Consider the following 20,582-nt stretch of genomic DNA (forward strand, 5'->3'; position numbering starts at 1 on the left):
GTCTTCAAGAACGACGTAATGGAAAACTGAAACGACATTGGGACGGAAGTATAGATACCATAGTACTTATCATATTGATTCACCTCTATCAAGATCCTAAATCACCCATATCATCATGAAAAATTTCCCATCGAAGAAGGAACTAACGCCAGTCTCTACCAACCCCCTCTCGCGATGTAGATGACCATTCTTGCCTCCCCCTCTTCTCTCATCGTATTGATCAAGCGCCTTGTAGGCCAAGGCCTACCCCATCGCCATTGCCTATGGAACCACCATCGTCCCTGCTTCTATCTCTTCCTCTCCCCATTTCCCTGATTCTGCGACCCTCCATCAGGCCCCGCAGACCTCGCTTTTGGAGCCCAACCACTGCGCTCATTTCACCATTCCAGGTTTCTCTGTCTTCGATGCCACTTCCATCCCCGAAACCGCTGTCGGAGGCCGAGGCCGACGTAGATTCAGACGCCGCTGAACTGACCTCATCGTCGTGATTTCGATCTACGTCGGTGTTGACGCGGAGTGCGCGCAGACCGGCATCCAGACTTCGTTCGACGTCCGCGACTGTGCTGTTATTGCTCGAAACTGAGTTGGAGAAGCCATTTGTGGTCCCGTTCGTGCCTGATACACCGTTGACGCCCTTGAAAGCAATACCGGAGCCACCGCCAGCCGCCATGGCCGCAGCATTGAAGATGGCCGCGGTATTTCTGTTATCCAATAGGACGTGAAGTCGTTCGATAATCGCTTCCAACAGACCATCGATATGGTACGGTCGCGCTAATTGAAGAAGAGAGCAGAGAATCTGCGGTGAGCACAAGGCGGAGTTATGTGGTGGTAGTGATGATGTGTATAAGAAATGTATAAGCGCTTGAAGTGTGAGATGAGTGTGAGGTAGGAATAATGTTCGAGGCCGTTGTGATGGTGAGTGTGATGAAGGTTCTGGTGGGCTTAATGAGGAGTATGAGTTCGCTGATACAGCTGTAGCCTCTGATGGTGTTATAGTGTTGGCGGTAAGCGTTGTGGCTGTTGAGTAGTTCGTTCGGATAGAAGGTGTAATAGTTATGCTTGAGTTCCTCGAGGGATGCATTGTGGCAGTGGGCCGTAGAGTCGCCGCCTCAGCGTTTTCTTTCTCCGCGCTTTGAGCACTCTCGCGGAGTAATTGGTTGAAATAAGGACCCCAGCGTCGAGCAATGATGTGGGAATTAACGGGTATGCGCTCGCCATGTAAAGCGAGGAAATCCATATCGGCAAGTTCCTTCATACCCAACGCCATTTGACCTAGCTCGGTCGCTGCGGGTAGCAGTGTGCGGCCACCAGCAAGCATATCAAGTCTATCATGCTGTGGCGGTGCGCTGACAGAGTTGAACCCTGACGCAGGCGTCACCTTGCGTGGGTTGTCATAGAGCCCGAATGCTTCTAGCTCAACAACGCACATGTTCGAGAAATTGATGCGCCGATGATTATAGTCTTCGACCAAGCTCCTCTTACGGTTGCCGAGAATGACGAAACAATTCCGACGGTTCCAGAGCACACCTCTGTTCCAGCTTCCCTGGCTGAAGATGTTGCCGCCGGCTTCGATTCGTCCCCAACTAAGCGTTCGCAAATCAAGAGCCCAAAGCGCATATTCTTGTTTCGACGATGTCAGAAATGTGCCGCTAACTACAAAGTGGTTGTTGATAACACCACCGTTCGGGAAACGGAGACCTGGCGGCGAGAAGTTGCCGTGCATTGGCTTCTCGGAAAGCGTACCATCGGGGTGCCGCACTTGTAGTTCGAGCTTGACGTCCAGGAAATTGTAGTTTGAATAAATGAGCATCGATGACTCGCCAGTCTTGTTCGGACTCCGTTCCTCCGGTGTTCTTGCCTCACTGCCCTGTCGTGTTCCTCCACCAATATCGTTCGGGTCAATGCTAGTGAGGGGCGCGACTACGCTTCGGTATGCGCCACAACTTCTGCCCAATGTGCTCGTTTCCGTCCACTTCAGACTCCGGAGGTTGAATACGCTGATTTGTTCAATGTAGTGATTGGCGCTGTCCTGACCACCCACAACAAGCATTTCTGCACCGCCCTCGCCATCTAACTGCACTCCCAGGGAACCTTGGTTTGGATTCGATGAAGGTGGATTGTGTCGTATGGCTGTCACCGCAGCTCCGGTCGAACTGAAAACGGCCGAGCTAGGAAGTATGGTCGCGCAGTGAGCATAGCGACCCTGTGGAGATTCGCTTGTAGAAACGTGCATCCAAGTTTTTGTCGGCGCATCATAGATGTGAACATCTGACATGACCACCACCTCGGGTTGTGCATCGGCTGGAGCACCTTGTATCACGGAAGTTGCTTGATTAGAAGACGAGCTTACAGGTGACATGCCTCCATAACAAACCAGCTTCGTGTCGCCAAGCGGACAAACACTGTGGAAATAGCGAGGAGGCGGGATGTCACCTTTGGCGTCGACTTTTGTCCAGTGGCGCTTGACAAGGTCAAGCTCGTACAGGTCCGATGTAAGCTGCGGTCTTGTTCTGGAAAGTCGACGGCCGCCGAAAACATACAACTTGTCGCCTAATATTGTGGTGGTGGCGCCTACGAGCGGGTGCGGTTCCCTGCCTGTTGTGCGATGTACATTGCAGACTAAGCCCGACAACCCCGCGGTTGAACTCGTTGGTGTCGCAAGGCCTGCAAGCATGGCTGGTGACTGAGAGATCCCAGGCGTCCGGGTCGACGATGTTCCATCTTGGCCATCTTCATGATGCAAGCTGGTCTGGCTGTTGTTTCGACTCGATAAATAGGGTGCCGATGTCTGAGAGTTCAGGGTGTTGGTCCGGCTAGCCATCCTGGTCGAGATATGTAGAGAAGGAGGTGCGCGCTGAAATCCACCAAGATCGAAAATGGGGTCGATAGAAGACGGTGAGACTCTTTGTAGAAGTATGGCCCAATCTGGTATCACAATCTCCACATGACGAGGCGAAACGCTGAATTCGCTGGAGGGTTTGTCGCTTGGCAATGGAGAGCCAGCGAGGCTAGGACTACCACTCGATCGCGAAGGGCTATAATCAATATTCGTACAAGGACTCTCGGGTGTTACAATCTGATCATAGACAATGGGCACGTGCGACAAGGCCGGAGGACCACCGGATTCGGGTGTGTTTTCCGATTGGATCCTGCGATATGCGCTGGAAGCAAAGCCCGTGGAGTCGACGGGTCTTCTCTTCTTCGATAAGATTTGCTTGATGTGTAATTTTCTAGACTTTTTCCAAAACGAAGAGGTGTCACCCAATGGTTCGGTACTAGAACCGATGGATGGGTAAGAAAGGCCTAAAGGTAATGCCATGTTAGCGTTCGGTCTGCAAGGTCCGAGAAAGCAATACTGAAAGAGAAGGAATCGCCAGATTTTTGAAATATTCCCATGTTACCAGCAGGGCCGAGCTACCAGCAAATCTCACTGACCCAGATGGGAAAGCCATGTTTACACATGAGGGATGAGGATGTTGCTGCAGGTAGTGCGACTTGCTACGGTGGTACGAATGCGCCTCATAGTAGGACAAGGAAAAAAATCCAGCTTTTGCAGGCAGAGGATTCGGATACATGTTGATATTGGCTGCACGCAGCAGTGGCTGGAAGTTGTCGAGACGAAAGAGAGTGAGGGGTGCAAGCTTATAAAAGGAAGACAGGTCTTACTTGAGGGTGAGCGCCACACTTAGGAGGCCACACCTAGGAGCGGGGAAGATGAGACCCAGGGGAAGGGTAGACGTATGCAGAGAAGGAAGACAACGCGTCGTCTTGCTGAACTTCAGGGCCCGCGCGATACAGAGATGACAGCAAGCCTGAGCGAGGTTCTGTGGAGCGCTCTATCCCGGATGCAGCCTAGAGGCTTGGCGTAAATCGTCAGTCTCAGGTGCCTGCAGGTCGCTAGCAAGGGAACAATGTTGGGCGTCTCTAACGTCGAGCGCCGTCGGTGCAGCTGCAGCACTCGAAAGCTGGAGGCGTTCCTGTGGGTGAAACGGGTAGCAGCCCTGAAGGAGAAACCAGGCGACGGCCGGGTGCGGGGCGGGATCCGAGATGAGAAGATGGGCTGAAACTCGAGACGAAAAGCCGTTGGGCACCTCTGGAGACCACAGGCAGCAACGGCAAATAGCAAAGGTCAATGTGCGACACGCAATTCTCGGAGTGCAAGGGCGCCGTAACCTTTTCCTTGACGAGGCTTGCAGAGGTATCTCATCAACGTTCAAGCACGGTCGCCAAAACAAATTAGCGCAGGGAATGCCGGTCGACAAATCAAGAGTCGTATGCTCAATATTAGAGGCGCTGTTAGCTTAGCAGGCCCGTCTAGGTGTCTTCATATCGGATGATCGGTGAGGCTGAACCCAAGGAATTATTTGGAAAGCGTGAATGTAGTAGTCGAAGACGTTCCGGTAGTGCATCGGACTGTGCCGAAAAGAACGGGCTGGAATAGACGCAGTAGTAGTAGACTGTGCCGAAACGTTGCTTCTCGGCCTCTAGCACCGTCGTCATTGTTTTCCAATCGGAGGCCAGACACCCTCAGCGCGTTCTCGAGTCGACACAATTACAATGCTAGTTCGATATACGTCGTATTTACGACGCCATGTGTTCAGCAGAAGTCTTGCAGACTGAGGGATTCGTAGATGTCCAAGAAGACGGCCAATCCGCTACGTTGGTACACTAGACCCTGGAATTCTACCTAGGTACGCTCGATTCTACGATAGAGAACTCCAAAATTTGACAGGTTACATAACTTCTCAGTGCGATGTTATTACGATACGATCCTTCCTAGACGACAGCGACTCAAGGCTGGAAGGAACGACATGTGCGTAGCCGCACAATGACTCGAGTACATTGAGCAAGGAGTCTAGATGGAAAAGTAAACCTTGTTACTAGTCAAACCCACGTCATCGCAGGGTAACACGACACTAGAGCATATTAGAGTTGGTGTTGGCTGCCGCCTACACAGCATCGAAACCGTGTGTATGAAGAGTACATAAGCATGCGGAGATTCCTACATAGAGCATGTAGTAAGGGTTTGTATAGTATGACTCTTTTTCAAATAGTGCGACACAGTTTCCGTCGTCCCCAATGTTGATCGACATGGTAGTTAAGACATTGATGACAATAAAAGTGCAGGGTGTTCGTCAAACACACCACTCGCTATCTGTCATGTGGATGTCATCCCACAACCAGGGCTGGAAGGAGAACCTCAATCACGCCCCTCAATCACCTCTAAGCGATGAGATACCCCATATGCCTTGTCGTAGATGTCGCGAGCCTCAGCAACCAGCTGCTCCCTCTTGACCCAAGACGCCAAGTGACGCTGCCCTACCCATTTGACAAGGTATTCAATACGACCATCACTGCCAGTCTTGTGTGCTTGTATCCGCTTGTATGGCCATTCCCAACTTGCCTCATCATCTGCTTTCATCGACCACACGCCCCAGCCCTCCTTCATTTCTCCATTCTCCTTCTCGTAGTCCAACGCCCATTGCCTGAAGAAGGCCGCAATCCAGGGTTCTTCGTCGGGTGGGTAATCGTCAGGATCGTGTTCGCGGGGTGGGAATTGGGTATGCTCGAGTTTGGGTGCGCTGAGCTCTGAGCCGTAGTGCTTGCGCGCATCTGCGATGTTGATGGCGAGCAAGAAAGGATCCAGCAGCTCAGCAAGGTCGATACCCGTATGAAACTGCCATTCGTATCGCTTCAGGGTGGTGCGAACGTGAGCGAGGAGTCGCTTCTCTGCTTGCTTTGGTAGCGTATAGGCTTCGTCGTCTTGAGCGAGTTGTCGAAGAGCATCCTTGATACTACCGAGCATCTCTCTAGCACGTACTGTCACTACAAGTGATCCAGCAGCCGCATTCTCTCTCGCCCATGCTGCGCATAACTCGCACGCATCTGGTCGTAAGGGAAGGTGCGCATCGCACCAAGGTAGTGGGCACTTCGTACTCGAGGAGAGGTGCGTCTCAATACATTCTCGGCAGAAGATATGAGAACACCCAATCTTGACTGGTATCACCTTGTCGCGGCCGTCGGGGGTGCTGAGGTAGTCTTCGAGACAGATTGAACACTGCACCTTCTCTGCGGACAGTTGCCTGGTAGCTCGGACAATGGTCATGAAGTGAGGACATGATGCCGCGCTCGACTTGCGCTTCGATGGAGGCAATTCTAAACCCTCTTGCTCGGACGGTGGGGCCTTTCGCTTTCGTGGGCTTGTCCATACACCGGTGAAGTCCGTGCTGATGTTGTCAAAGTAAGGAAAGGGCATCCTGAGTAGCTGCAGTTGCAGTGCCAAAACTCAAAGGAATCAATGAGGTCAATTCAAACGATTGGGAACAAAGTGACAGCGTGGGGGAGATGGTGGAAGAAGTGGCTCAAGACGTGGGAGTTGGGGCACGCGAGGCTACCGCTGTCTTGAAAGACGGGAAGGTGCGCCTCACCGCGACTCCCCCGTCTGCACGGAAATGGCATGGGGGCAGCACTGATGGTAAGAGACCGGAATGTAAGGTAAGAGGCAGTGGAGACCGGTCGGCAATTCGTTCGAACTATCTGCCAGGTGACTCATTGCGGCGCGGTATCCTGTGTTACAGGCACTTTCTTCTCTCTCACAACGGGTATCTCCTCCTCATACACTTCTTCCACACGCGCACCAGGGAACGCTTTCCTCAGCTCTTGGCCCAGAAAGCGAATGCCCCAATCTTCCCCTTGCCGATGTCCTACGCAGACTACTGACATGCCCAGTGCTTTGGCTGCCTCCATGCCACTGACTCTGGGTTGACCGGTCAGGTAAAGCAAGTGTCCACCGTCTTCACCCTCCGTTATCCACCCGCGCTCCTGAGCCATTGCCAACACGCGATGCACCTCGTCCTCGTTGAACGCGTTCATGATCGCAATGATGCGTATCTCGTCCGAGGATCCTTCGTGCGCGAGCTCCGATGCTCCAAACTCATCCTGTACTTGGCTCAGAACTGCATCCAGAGATTTAGAGACCTGACCGATGATTCCAATCTTTCTTTCTGGATCTCCTTTGTAGCCTTGCACGCAGAGGCAGTCCGCCGTCGCCATGCCCAGGCGCTCCGCCAGCACCGTGTTCCATCCAACAGTGAGGACTTCGTCGAAAGATGTGTGGCTCGAAAGTACAAGTGTTCCTTTGCGCACGCTGCGCCTGTCGAGCTGGAAAGGCCGGTGCAGAAAGCACAGTGTTCGCGGCGGCCGGGGGTATATTCTTGGGAGGAGCGTCGTTGCGCCAATGGTGCTCTCGTCTAGTGGGTAGCCGATCAACGAGTATACCCCTGGTGTAGGAGTAACACTCAATACGATCTGCTCAACCACGGCAGTCTCAGGGTCGTATCGAGGGTTTCGCGGTGTGTGGTAGAGTCGCTGGACATCGTTTTCCTTCGGTGGTAGGAACGTCTCGACGAATCGCGTTACGGCTGCATGGGTGGGCTTCTTCGGTCGCGACATTTTGAAGAGGGAGGTCAGCAGTCTGTTCATTAGTAGTGATCAAGAAAGCCTTTCGAAAGCTTCGCGACTTTTGGCTTCAAGTACGTCATCATCGCTTCTAAACCGTGAAGCGGTGGGTGTGCAGGCCCCGCCATCGTTCCCATCGCGTTCACTATCGCCATGAATACGCCAAGAAGTAGGGACTATGTTTCGAAGGCCGTGTTCGTCGCGCGACGCGATGATGCACAGTGCAGAGCGGTATCGTGGCGGGCACCTGGAAAGCCTGGAGCGCGTTGATCGGATGGGAAGACACTAGTCCCATCGCAGTCTAGTCTCAATACAGCCACTCCATCTCCATCCGCATTTTCCTCATGTTGATTGACGACGATGCAGTCTAAAGAGAATCTAAACATCTAACTTGTATCTTGACGGAACCATACATAGTGGAAGCCCTTCAAGTAGTGACGTTTCATGTCTGTAGTCAATGCTCTGACTAAACGCACTATTTCCCTCGGCTTCTCTATCTTTCGCTCCAGAGTGCTCTTGACGTCGAGTCATACTCCATCGCCCATCCAACGTCCTCAACCCACATATCGATCTTACAGCTTTGTCACTATGGGCGTGACTGCAGCCCCTACTCCCGCCATTGTTGGCGCTTTGCAATGCCAAAAGAATTCTTATCTCCAAACACTCGAGACGGAGGTAGTATCCTGCGAAGAATACGTACCACCAAAGTCCTCACAACAGAATGGCAAGTCAAAAACGAAGAAGTCCACAGACCCCACCAAGGGTCTTGACAACGGAGATGCAGCATCCGGCAAGACATGGCTTATCGAGCTTGCGGACTCAGTGTTATTCCCGGAAGGTGGTGGCCAACATACAGACTATGGTGTCCTCACAACACTGAAAGATGAAAAGAAGGAGGAAGTACCGATAAGGAGTATACAACGTCACGGTCTCCGCTGCATTCACTTTTCTCCCACACCCCTCGAGCCTGGAACACCAGTTCGTCAAACCGTCGATTTCGCCCGCCGCTGGGACCTTATGCAACAACACACTGGCCAACATCTCCTCTCAGCCGTCATGGACTCCATGGACCTGCCTACGCTCGGCTGGAGCATGGGTCAGCCCGGAGAAATGAACTACGTAGAACTACCACGGAAACCATCGGAAGAAGAACTCCAAACTATTCAGAAAAATTGCAATGCCAAGATTAGGGAGAGCATGCCAATCACTGTGGAAACACCAGAAGGCAAAGGAAGCGATAGCCTACCTGAAGACTATGATAAAGAGAAGGGCGTCGTCCGGTTCATCAAGATTGGGGATATGGACTACAACGCTTGCTGTGGGACACATTTGCAGAACTCGTCGCACATTAATGTCATAATGCTGCACCACATGCAATCGGTACGAGGCACCAACTGCCGGCTCTTCTTCACGGCTGGAGATCGCGCTATCAAGATGGCTACGGAGTCTATCAACGGTCTTCGCTCCATCGCTGTGTCTTTGTCATCTGGGTCGGCGCCTACGGATGTTGCGGCAAAAGTACAGAAAATGAGCGACCAAATCTCTGAAGGGCAGAAGAAGGAGAAGAAATTACTAGCTGAGATAGCAGCTTTCGAGGGTGATCGCTTGAAGAACTACCTACAAAGCCACGATAAGGCCTTCATGCATCGCGTAACAGATGGGCTTGACTTCATCAACCTTGTGCTCTTCGAAGTCAAGGAAATTGTCAAAGAGCGAGAGGCTGTCGTGGTCCTGTCTTCGGGCGAGGTTAAGAGCTCTGGATCCATCGTCGTGTTTGGAAAACCTGACTTGGTAGAGAAGATGGCGGCGAAGGTGAAGGAGGTTGTAAGCACGGCGAAAGGAGGCGGCAAGGGAGAAAAGTGGCAGGGCAAGGTCACTGAGTGGCAGAAAGGCGAAGTTGAAGCGTTGAAGCAAGCTATTGATGCGCAGTAAAAACTATGGGATATCTGATAGAAGGTAGGTATATACAAGTAGAAGAGTTGGGCAAAGACGAAAGTGGTATAGAGCGATTGTCCAGGATGCGTGATCCTCCAAAGCAAGAAGAGTGAAAAGAAAAGGTATTCACATTGAACGAATGGGGTTGCCATCTAGGCGAAGCTGAACGATGAGAAAAGAAGGCGGATCCGTGAGTATCTAGACGCTGTAGACCTTCACGGAGTTGATGAGCCAGTACGTCTAGTCACTATTAGTATATTTTCTCCTAACAACACCAAAGGAGGGAGACTTACATCACCAAAAGCCTGAGGCTGGTTCGCCACATAAGCATTGCAACTAGGGTTAAGCTGGGAGCATGAATTCGAGCCCCAAACGCCACCCGCCCAGTCTCCACAGAAGGTAATGTCGAACACGATATTCAAGTCCCTAAACTTGGCATTGTAATCACATCCTCCACCGAAGTTCGCGATCGGGGTACCCCAAGTTCCGGGATCGGGGTTTCCGCTCCGGATGTTTGCGGGGATGTCGCGGGTGGCAAAGTACCACACCTTGATTCCATCGCCTGTCCACAGTGTGGCGTATACACCACCGCCGTTGGCGTTGAATTGTGAGCCGTATGTGACGGGGTTGTTGGCAGAGATGCCGCAGCCGTTGAAGCCGCCGCCGGCACCGCAGTCCCCCCCTCCGCGGCTTCCTGTCTCACCTCCTGAGCCGATCCCTGGGTTGCAGCCAGGTGAGGTATGAAGGGTGACTTGGTTGGTGGGGGCCTTGTGAACACCTTCGTAGATGTCGATCTCGCCTTGGTTAGGCCAGTTGGGACCGACCATCCAACTGCAAGTACACCGTTAGTCTTGCAAAGCATGGAGGCGATATTACAGGCAGGTGAGGAACTTACAAGGCGGGCCACGAGCCACATGCACTACCGGGCACGTGTGCAAAGTCTGCAATCACAAGCGCGCGGTTGTAGGCTGTCTTGCTCTGCACGCGTACACTCTTCCGACCAGGACCGTTGGGGTCAAGGTGCGTCGTAGAGTCTACACCCATGTAAACTTGACCGTTTTGCGTCTTGAGCAAACCAAGCTGTTGAGCTTGTTGCCCGTTAACGTAGTCTACGAAGCCATCTAGATGTTTGTTAGACACATGTGACATAATGTTTTGCCACTGCACATACGTGTAGGATCACCGATATCCTGGACGTCGAACTTGTTCACCCAGTTACTGGCATCGTACGTGTCGATCAAGTTGTATGCAGCCGAGGCATGAATATCGTCCGAGGAGTAGACATAGGATGAACCATTAGCCCAAAAGCCAGGTCCGGCTGGTAGTGCAGTGGCACCACGCCACAGGATGGGGAGAGATAGAATGAGAGATTTGAGAGACATGGTATCGTATGTGTGATCAAGATGTATTGTCGTACGAATAGATATCAAACCCGGGATTCCGTGATATACTTATAGCCATGCGCATCTTTGTCGCGACCAAGATGCGCATGCTTCCATACCCCTTGCTCACCGTCGAAGATGCATCTAGGTCGGCTGCACTTAGCAGAGGGGGATCCTCGTTGGAGATTGCATGACCTACTGGCTCGCTGTGTACACATGCCATTGGGCGCGATGATCAGATTAGGGACAAAAGCCTCGCGATGTTGCAGCACTTGTAGGGACGAAGGTGCAAGGTTCGAGCGGTTCGCGGGTAATTCGCCTAGTTGAGCAGTTCGAAATTGACCCCAGAAAACGTGGACGTGCCGCATGATGGGAGTCTAGACACTTGTAGCCTCGTGGTAGAGGTAGTGGCGGTTAGACTCGATGGTCGTTGGGCGGTTTCAGTAGTTTTGCTGGTAAACGGCTTCTGGCGCTCGTGAGTGGTGGAGAGCGATCGCCAGTTCATCAAACTGGTCTTGTTCCCGCGGACCGCATTGCGAAGCGACAGCAAAACGGGGGAAAAGTAACATGGAGATATGAAATGTGGCAAACAGAAATGCGTGTGAAAAGGAGTCGGGTGCGGCCAAGGTCACTGTTTCCCTTCTCCAGACGTTCACGTGGCGCGTCGACAGACCTTCCCGAGGTTCTTTCGGGAATAGCGCTTTCACCCCGCGACTGCCTGTTTTGCCCGACCACATCTGCATTCCAGAACTAGAAACATTCCAGAGAGTCTCGGGACAAGAACAAGTCGACTTGTGAACGGTAAGGACGAGATTTAGATGAGTTTTTGGTGTGTCGTGGTACAGACCCCGCAAGGTTTATCCCCATGGACGAGGCATCTGATGTTGGAGGTCACACTGGCTTGCTCCCACGCCACACAAGTGCTTTCTATGGTGGATTCATCGGTGTCTGAGTCTCGACCCCGGATTATCATCAGCATGCGGGGAGCTCGCGTGGTTTGAGGTAGCACTGCTTGGGTCGACTAAGAGTGCGAAGCGCCTGGTCCTCTGGTGTCCTGCGACGGTCCTTCACCGCTCAACGGATCTGTTGACTACCTGCTCGTGAGTCAAGAACGATCAAATCGTTTGAAGAGAAATTCCGGTGCGCTGTGCGAGCAGGAGAAGCAGCTGAGTCCCGAGGTCGGTTGCAGCCGCGAGTGCGGGAGCGGCTTTCCCGTAAGCATAGATGCCGTCGTCAGGATCTGCACGGAGAGTGGATTCATCGTCAAAGCTGGAGCCATGTTGCTATGTGAACGTTCCTCTTATCATTCAGGAGTCAGGTGTACTGAGCTCGTTGCTATTGGCGTATACACGGCAATGTGTTGGGACACGGCATGTATTTACGCACGGCTCGATGGGACAAAGAAATGATATAACACCAAGACTTTTAGACATCTATCCGTGCTTCCGGTTTTATCCAATAGGGTGTCTACCGACGAATACATGAGCTCCAGTCATATCTCTTCAAGCAGCTAGCGATCGGTGTCACTGATGGCTCAGACAAGTAACCGTCCGTCCTTGCGCAAGTGGCCAGTTACCATACTCACTGCGCTATGTGTATGATGGATGTAGGGAGTGGCTTTAGCATCATGCATTAACAAGAATGGCAAGGACTGAATGGTGCCTGGGTTATACCAATATATTGATGTCAACGTGCGCACGAGGTATGGAAGGCAAAGAAGAAGAGTCAACCTTGGTGAAGCATATACACACCAAAAAGCCTTAGCAGTATTTGCGATCGGGAATGAGATTCTTGGGTCCCTGTGTTAAGATACTACAGCAGTCATACGCAGTGATGATGCTCTCGAAGATGCGCAAATCTTAACTATATTTGTTACATATATGCTATAGTACCTAGGTATTCTTGCTCAAGCCTGGTGAACGTGCTGATGTAGCAATTTTGGGCGGACGATGCCGGGTGTTGGATGACTCGTAGGGACGATCCGATCTTAGTATATCTAAAGAGTTCTGCGGTGAACGCGGCAGCCACGTCTTCCATGAGTATATCGTCAGCAACCACTTACAGCGACGCAAAGCTTTGTATGAGTATATTGTCCGCTTAACGATCGCGTGGTCTCCAAGGTTGTAGAGAGAAATTTGAATCGATAAGTGCTTTCGCTGACATATTCACGAAGTCAAATATGTCATCGGGGTCTCGTTCAACGTTGCTGCGACTCAAGTTACTCACCCTTCTATGAAGAGGAGAATTCCGTCAAAGTTCTCATAATAGAAGGAGTACACCGATGCAAGAGACCAGTCAAGGCTTTAAGACTCCCGATTCCACTCGAAGTCGTGACTGTCTCACTGCCAAATCCTGGTGCAGTGTACACTCACAAAGATGACTATGGATGCCAGTCACGCCGTTCTCAGCCTTGTGGAAGTTCACTCTCTTGTAATTGCGGGCAGAATTCGTCACTACAGTCACCGAGGGCGCTGTGATGGACTCATCAACCATCATGGCCCGCGACTTTCACTCATTACCTCTGGTGGTACAATGACTCTTTTGGACTATATGAACGAACTTCCACTGTAGTTTACTTCTAGCACAATAGCAAAACTCAAGAAAGCAGCAGCAGGTGAAATCACAACCAAAACACAAGCAATATGGACGATTCCAGTCCGCCACGGTCCCCGGATGCGAATCCAACAAAGAACATGCACAAACTTGCCGCTATCTTCGGTATTGTGTCAATATTCTGGATCACCTTACTATCAATCATGGAATACAAATCGAACACCGGTCCAATACCACCGTGGTTTCACGTCTATAACACCTTATCACTAGTTGGATGGGCCACTTGGGTGGTCTACTATACCATGATCGATTCTAAACGAGAGGAAAATCCTACGCCGAACAAGCCCCATGAAGCATGGAATCTTCTGCATATCGTACCGATAGCACTCCTCAATTTCACCGTCTACAAGAGTTTGTCAGTCAAGAACAAGGCGCAACTCTGGTTCTTCGCCTTGATGGTATTTCGATACTATCGTACTGTCGTCACCAGATTCTTCTATTTTCGATATAAGGTGGCTCAACCGAGATCTGGAGGATCCAAGTTCAACTCAAAAAATTGTACGGTTATTGTGCCGACAGTCGGCCCAGGAGAGAATTCGACTAGGTTCGCGAATATGGCTACAGCAATCCTTCTCAACAAGCCAGCGCGTCTGATCTTCTCCGCTAACAATAAAGAGGCTGAAAAAGATATCAAGAAAGTGATGAAGAAATTGCAGTCGACCCTCGCAAAAGATGTTGATAATCCAATAAGAATATCCCTACAAAGAGATAAAGATGACCCAATGGACGTTGATCCAATGGACGTTGATCCAATGGACTTGGATCCAATGGAAGTGGATACGAGAGTCGGATGGACATATGTCAACCACTCCAACAAGCGGAAACAGACCTACCAGGCCATCGGGAAGGTAAACCAGGAGGGGAAAAATCGTGTAATGACGGAGGTCATCATTTTGGTCGACGATACTGCGATCTGGCATAAGAATCTCTTGGAAGCAACTCTCCCAGCTTTCAATGACCCAGAAGTAGGACTCGTCGGTACGCACAAGTCGGTTGTATACCAGCGTCTTGATACTTCGCCTCCGCAACCCGGAGACGATGAGCCAGCCACACCTTCTGCATTCGATACGGCTCAAACGCAAGAATATTTTCCCGAACAAGAAATACTGCAACCCGAAAATAGTCACAGGCCTGAGGATATGGGCTGGTTGGAGTACTGCGTACAATGGTATTGGGCAGGCATGTGGAACACCATGGGCGCGCTATATCTTATGCGCCACAGCTACGAGACAGAGGCATCTAATACCGCTGATGGTGGTGTTTTTGCCGTGTCTGGTCGAACCATGCTCGTCCTGGCTGAAATAGTACAAGATGCAAAGTTTAAAAAGGAGTTTTTAGAGGAATATGTTGGGGGCAGCGTCTTCACATGGCTGGCATGGCTTACCAGTTGGCATGTCCCGTTAGCGGGATATTTACTCGCTGGATTCAAGAGTATTGGCCTAACGGAAAAGGGAGTCGGGCCATTGCTTGCAGATGACGACAATTTCATCACACGATGGGTCATTGACCATGGGCATAGCATCAAGATCCAATCTTCGCCTGAAGCAACCATGTCCACGTCGCTGGGAAACGTGGATAACTTCAAATTCATAGACCAGTGCAAACGCTGGAGTCGCACGACGTTTCGACAAAACCCAATAGCGCTCTTCTTTGATCGAACCATCTGGTGGAAATGGCCGATCTCGGTGTGGACTGTGTACTTCCCGTGGATGTACAATGGAGCTCTATTCTGGGATGGTGCGGCAGTCCTCACCTTTTGGTACTCGAACCTCTATACCGACTCCTCAAGCGGCAATGCGCGATTTTGTTGCCTGATTCTCTTCATATGGTTTGCCAAACTCAATAAGACCTGGCCATGGTTTTGGGAACACCCTTTGGACTTCGTATTGTACTTTATCATCCCAGCCTACCCTTTGTTCACTTATTTCCACAGCTTGCTCAAGTTCGCAACAGCGATCACTTGCTGGAACAACGAGTGGTCTGGGCGAAATTTGAAGGCGGCAGAAGAAGTGGCAGGAAAGTTGAGTCCAGGGGAGGCAGCAGAGGCAGCAAGACAAGCGGCAAAGCGAGCGAGAAGACTCAAAAAAAGGTAGATCAGTAAAGCCGATCGACACCTCAAACATATCCTGGCTATATCTTTCGCTTTCTCTACCGACTTCAGTCAAAGCAGGTGGAGGGCCCGCGTCTCATTACTCGCCGATTGACACCATGGGAGAGGTGGGTGCGATGCGTTTGGTCGAACTGTTGTGTCTTGAATGATTAGGCGACATCCCTTTCGTTTCTAATGGGCGTTTGTTGTTTCCGATACCCAGGGTTTAATACAACGTGATTCAGCGTTGTTATCCATACTTAGAATGTGTAGACATTACCTAGATAGGAATATTGAATTGCTCTCATTATTAAAACGCCTTTGAATTGACTCCATACTGCGAAAAACATCCGACACCGCGAAAACTGTCGAAAATGGAAGAAGGATCATTGTGGTGCCGTGCTGTTAAGTGACTGCTGCGAAAGATCACAAGCTCCTCACTCCGGCTCGGTACCTAGTACAAATGCGACGCAACTATGATCGCAATATAACGACATGTTATGATGTATGGAACGAAACGCCAGCGTGCATTGTTCTTTATGAACGTTGTATGAGACCTCTTGTTGAGACGTGTTGCTGACACCCCGTGGTTGCTAGGGTTGTTCGGAGGTGAAGATTTCTCGCGTGGGCCCATCAAATACGTCATACCCAGTGAGGTCGCCAGATCCCTCGTTTTCCACAGCAAAAACGTGCGCAGAACATACCTCGACTACAATACAATACGAGCAATGTCGGCAGAGTAGTTTCCGTAGCCTCGATGAAAACGGCGTTTGAGCACTAGGCGCAATTGCCTTATTCGTACCTTCCTCCACCAGGGCTGAAGGCGACCCGACGTGTTGGGACCCTTCGCTCCACATCAACTCTACTTCAACTACATCCATGGATCTCTTCTATGTTCCCTCTACATTACATATGTCTTCACGTACTCCGCATAGAACGATAACGCACTGGTCGATATGTTGTGCCCTGGGAGGGCGGCGACACGCACAGCGCATCCTTCGATCCCGCTGATCCTGCCGATCCAAAGCCACGCTCAGAGGACAACCGCTCTCGAAATAGTACCATTGTGAGCGAAGGTCTATAGAGTGGTCGGCGAGCAGACACTCTGATATCGTATGCCGGATCACCAAGGAGGACGACATCGGTCCATGTGCAGGCACCCTGGGCCCTCACAGCCAAGACTCTTCATCACCTCATGGGCCCGCGCGCGCATGTGGAGTGAATGTCGCTTGGTTTGATACTCTCCTGCAGGACTGGGGTTGGCGAAGAATGGGGGCCAGAACGTGTCAGCGTACTAAAGGAGGACTTCAAGGTTGGCGCCAATCAAGTCCTTCGCCGGCTCGTCCTCCAGCGACGTACCGTGTCAAAGAAGGATAGATTAGCTCTGCTATCTCGTGGTCCCACAAGTCCCCCTCGCAGCGCAGAATTGCTTTTGCTCAGATGCCAGGTGGTCTGATCACTTTTGGTCAGGGTCTGCTCGGCCTTAGCCCTCTCAACCCCCTCAACCCCATTGCGACGGCGGAAACTCGCCAGCCTAGGGCGCCCATGTGCACCATAAGGCAGCCGCTTCAGCCTGCAGATACGGGGCGGCGCCAGGCAAGCAAAACCTTCTGGTACCGTAGCCGTGCTCGCTGGATAGCAGTCACAGTCAAGCCCAGCGACACGTTTAGCAGGCTCCGTTGCGCAAGCCAACGATAGGGCGCACTCATGAACAACAAACTGTATTGTTGGCGCTTCCATTGAAAAATGAGAATACGCGGTCAGCTCTCTTCCATTCCCGACTATCTTGAGAAATCCGGCAGTTACCACTTCTCCGCACTGCGTGGACATCTGCAGTATCTGTCCCGACACTCAGAGGCCTGAGAGATTGGGATCCAGCCATGCGCATGCAGCAGCAGGGTTGCGATGATCATGAGGCTCTGCTCGTGGAAGGTAATCTATCAGCCGAAGCCACGGTCTGGACACACGCATGGGTGACGAGAAAAGCATGCGCGGGCAGCGACAGCAGAACTCCTCGTACGTTTACTCCGCATCCTTGTTCGCTTTCGGGCCGTCATGTGTGTCGCGTCCCAACACAGCATGGCACGGCTCACGGTGCGCGGGAAGGATGATCAACCATCTGGCCGGTGTTTTCACCCTCCTAATTGGGTTCGTGGCTTGCTTGCGGGGTTGCGCGTGCATAGGCGAGACCGACGCCAACGAATTACCTTTCACACCTTGCTACTCCCTCACGGTGAGCCCGGCCGACGGCGGTCCATAATCAACATGGTACTTAAGCCCTGTAACGGGCCATGCCGCCCACACTCGCAGTCTTCTCCTCGGAACTGTGCATTCGCAATGCGAGGTGTACGATCGTAACGAGCCCAAATTTGGCTCCCGAGCTCGCACGACTTGGTGTACGATGGCGCACAGCGCTATCAGTCAAGCATGATTACAGCCCGCTGAGTATTCAAGGCTTGTCATTCGTTGTAGCATCGTTCGCATGGCATGGAACCCTAAGATCGTGATATCTTAACTAGGGTTCCGAACTATTGGTACTCAGTAGCAAGTAATCCTGTGCTGATCACCCGTCGCAGTGGCTTTGGGCGTTCCAAGTGTCTGCCCATGGCCTGTTGCTGTTGTGGTCGCACGTTTGTGTGGCATTCCAGAAGCGGATATACCGCTTAGTGAGTCTCGCACCGCACCCCATTACAGGCGGAGGGTCGCTTCAACCTTGATCGAATCAGGTTTTGATGCAAGCGAAGAAAATAAGACTACAGAGTAAACGCCCGAGCCTACATCGCGTGGCTAGTTAACGACGCAAGAGAACGTCGCGCCATCGCCGTCTCGGCTCCGGATCTAAACGGTGTGTTGACTATTCTAAACCCACTTCAATCCGTCGTGTCATTTGGGGTTAATCGTATGCTTGGAAGCTGGTGGCAGCGGTGGAAAGCCTCTCTGCGCTTACCCTTCGACGGGAATCGCTTGTCAATATTCCGGAGGTCGCCAAAGCCTCTGCAGACCTGTCCGCACACCAATAGGACATGTGCCTTCGAGCACCATTAACAGAAAATGAAACACGTCTTGCATACAGGCGGGTACAATCACGACCTGGTCAATAATTGTTCGGAGTTGAATGTGCAACACACAACAAGAGGTCGACTGGGATCTTCGCGAAACAGACCCTTTGCGCTATAGCTTGTCTCCTGTCGGCCCTTCTCATCGCTGTGTCCCGCATGCCCATACCTAAGCACGCAAGACCAGCAGGGTCAATGCCATGCGCTGGAAGATCTGGCCATTGCAAGATTTTGTGGCGGTGCGACTTCCCATACTTTTTTTGCGTTTTGAACAAGCTCTTCGGATGCTGCAGTATGCGTTCTTGGGGACTCGAGACCACCGAAGCTCAACAGTCAGCGTGGACGATGTCGTTTACCTGCCTGAGTACCGATCTGCGGCAGTGCGCAATCACAGCCATGAAACATGCTGTCTGGCTGGCTCATGCATGGCTCAAGTGTGGTTCTGGAGCGGGCGCATAGCTAAATCGATTGCGTACTCTGAATTCGAACATCCCGCGAGGCTCGGATCATAATCCTGCCGCAAAACCCAAATAGGTTCTGGCCTTGCATTTTGCAACCACGATTGCTCGCTGTACTGACGTGCGTCAGCCACATACTCCTTTGGGGATTTATGCCCTGTCAAAATGCACGGCTCCCCTACCGCGTTGAGAGCGTGGGTCGAGGACTGCTTGACAAGAGTAGCTTCTGGGCCTAAAGTAGTCTCAACTGGTCAAGTGGCACGGATTCCAAGGCTGTTCTCCCCGCACACACTATCACTAGCTCTTCAAAGCCACCATGGGCGGCCTCTAGTATATACCAGGTGGAAAGATTAGTGATGCGCCCATGGCGACATGATATACTGGAGGGTGAAATATTGCTGATGGCGTCAGACGGGTCCCAAGCCGATGCTAGACAGCGGTGTTACATTCCATAGTCGAGGTGCATCAGGGTGTTGTAACGCAGTCAATGAACAGGTGCCAGTTGCACTGCGGCCGGTATACTTGGCAAAAACCAGGCGGCACTGCTGATAGGAGGGCTCGTACCAGCGAGGGTGCGGTTGACGCCTTCCACAACCTTATCCATTTGGTCGGGCCAGGAGGGTCCAGGGGCCACGCGAACAAGATGTCACGCTGATTACCAGACGCTGCGTTAGTATGGTACGGAACATGAGGTCCGTGTATGACAGCTAGTCCTCGGGAGCCTCTGGTCAAAGACACACGGCGTGTGCACATGGCGTGCCGTGGCAGTGCAAGGTCCCAGAGCGAGATTGCTCTGACTTGGCTCCCCACACCCGGTCCAAGGCTACGAAACGGTTACGGTTGTAGGGCAAGTGTGTTTGCTCGCGACCAGACAACGCCCGCGCCCACCACTTCGAAACGCAACCAAGATTATTCAGAGGGCCATGTCACGCCATGCCACAGTAGCCTTGCGATGTGCTCATGTAGGCGGTCACCTGTGCCATGACGCACCGCGACTTCAAAGGCTGGTTAGTCATGAAGAGTGGGCATGCTGGAGTCAGTCCCGCAGTGACGATGTGACGATGAGAAACACGGTGAGGTCAGCGCGATACAGGGCCTGCTGGAGAGGCAGTGCACCTGGGCAGCGACGAGCCCCACGAGGACTCGCTTAACGACCCGATTGAGGGCAATGGTCTAAGATTAGCACTGCCCCACGTCCAATGAGACGTCATACTGCCTGCACAGCCGCATGCTAGCGTCACCAGCCACAGCGGTCCGGGCAAAGCGAGAGGATCGCGTACCAGATGCGCTAAGGGCCACCAGGCGTGCGGAATGGCAGGACAGCTTCCCAGTCCTCCCATGGCTCCCCGACCGAAGCGGTGATCAAGTGTGCGTCTTCTCCAGGGTCTATCCCTAATGCGCTTGTCTTGCCCAGATGCAGCATGAAAGCTCCCACGCGCTGCTCGCCTACTCGCTGACGTCCCTCTACCCCTCGTCACTTTCGGCATGGCTTGCTCTGTTGGTGCGTCGACTTGCGTGGACAGGGGTCGGGCACACCGCGACTCCCAAGGGGTTAGTGCTACCACTGGGAGGCCGGAGCGCGCGATCGAGG

At 52.1% G+C, this 20,582-nt stretch overlaps 6 protein-coding genes across 6 annotated transcripts; 2 read left to right on the forward strand and 4 right to left on the reverse strand.

The window, feature by feature from the left end:
- Positions 1 to 220: 220 nt before the first annotated feature.
- On the reverse strand, positions 221 to 2,050 carry J4E79_000584 (uncharacterized protein; the record flags this gene model as incomplete). Its single annotated transcript, XM_049349500.1, has 1 exon — positions 221 to 2,050. One exon carries the CDS (start codon positions 2,048 to 2,050, stop codon positions 221 to 223), a length of 1,830 nt encoding a protein of 609 aa, XP_049216287.1.
- A 3,150-nt stretch (positions 2,051 to 5,200) lies between these two features.
- J4E79_000585 (uncharacterized protein) lies at positions 5,201 to 6,256 on the reverse strand (the record flags this gene model as incomplete). The annotated part of the gene is made up of 2 exons (XM_049349501.1): positions 5,201 to 5,865; positions 5,938 to 6,256. 2 exons carry the CDS (start codon positions 6,254 to 6,256, stop codon positions 5,201 to 5,203), a joined length of 984 nt encoding a protein of 327 aa, XP_049216288.1.
- Positions 6,257 to 6,549: 293 nt separating this feature from the next.
- Positions 6,550 to 7,452, reverse strand: J4E79_000586 (uncharacterized protein; the record flags this gene model as incomplete). Its single annotated transcript, XM_049349502.1, has 1 exon — positions 6,550 to 7,452. One exon carries the CDS (start codon positions 7,450 to 7,452, stop codon positions 6,550 to 6,552), a length of 903 nt encoding a protein of 300 aa, XP_049216289.1.
- Positions 7,453 to 8,046: 594 nt separating this feature from the next.
- On the forward strand, positions 8,047 to 9,390 carry J4E79_000587 (uncharacterized protein; the record flags this gene model as incomplete). Its single annotated transcript, XM_049349503.1, has 1 exon — positions 8,047 to 9,390. The coding sequence occupies one exon, from the start codon at positions 8,047 to 8,049 to the stop codon at positions 9,388 to 9,390; it is 1,344 nt and encodes a 447-aa protein (XP_049216290.1).
- Positions 9,391 to 9,591: 201 nt separating this feature from the next.
- On the reverse strand, positions 9,592 to 10,775 carry J4E79_000588 (uncharacterized protein; the record flags this gene model as incomplete). The annotated part of the gene is made up of 4 exons (XM_049349504.1): positions 9,592 to 9,633; positions 9,687 to 10,224; positions 10,289 to 10,514; positions 10,565 to 10,775. The coding sequence occupies 4 exons, from the start codon at positions 10,773 to 10,775 to the stop codon at positions 9,592 to 9,594; spliced, it is 1,017 nt and encodes a 338-aa protein (XP_049216291.1).
- Positions 10,776 to 13,942: 3,167 nt separating this feature from the next.
- Positions 13,943 to 15,029, forward strand: J4E79_000589 (uncharacterized protein; the record flags this gene model as incomplete). Its single annotated transcript, XM_049349505.1, has 2 exons — positions 13,943 to 14,959; positions 14,982 to 15,029. 2 exons carry the CDS (start codon positions 13,943 to 13,945, stop codon positions 15,027 to 15,029), a joined length of 1,065 nt encoding a protein of 354 aa, XP_049216292.1.
- Between the last annotated feature and the right edge of the window lie 5,553 nt (positions 15,030 to 20,582).

The sequence above is a fragment of the Alternaria viburni genome (genome assembly GCF_023758015.1).
Source record: "Alternaria viburni strain BMP 2772 chromosome Unknown scaffold_1, whole genome shotgun sequence".
Lineage (NCBI taxonomy): Eukaryota > Fungi > Ascomycota > Dothideomycetes > Pleosporales > Pleosporaceae > Alternaria > Alternaria viburni.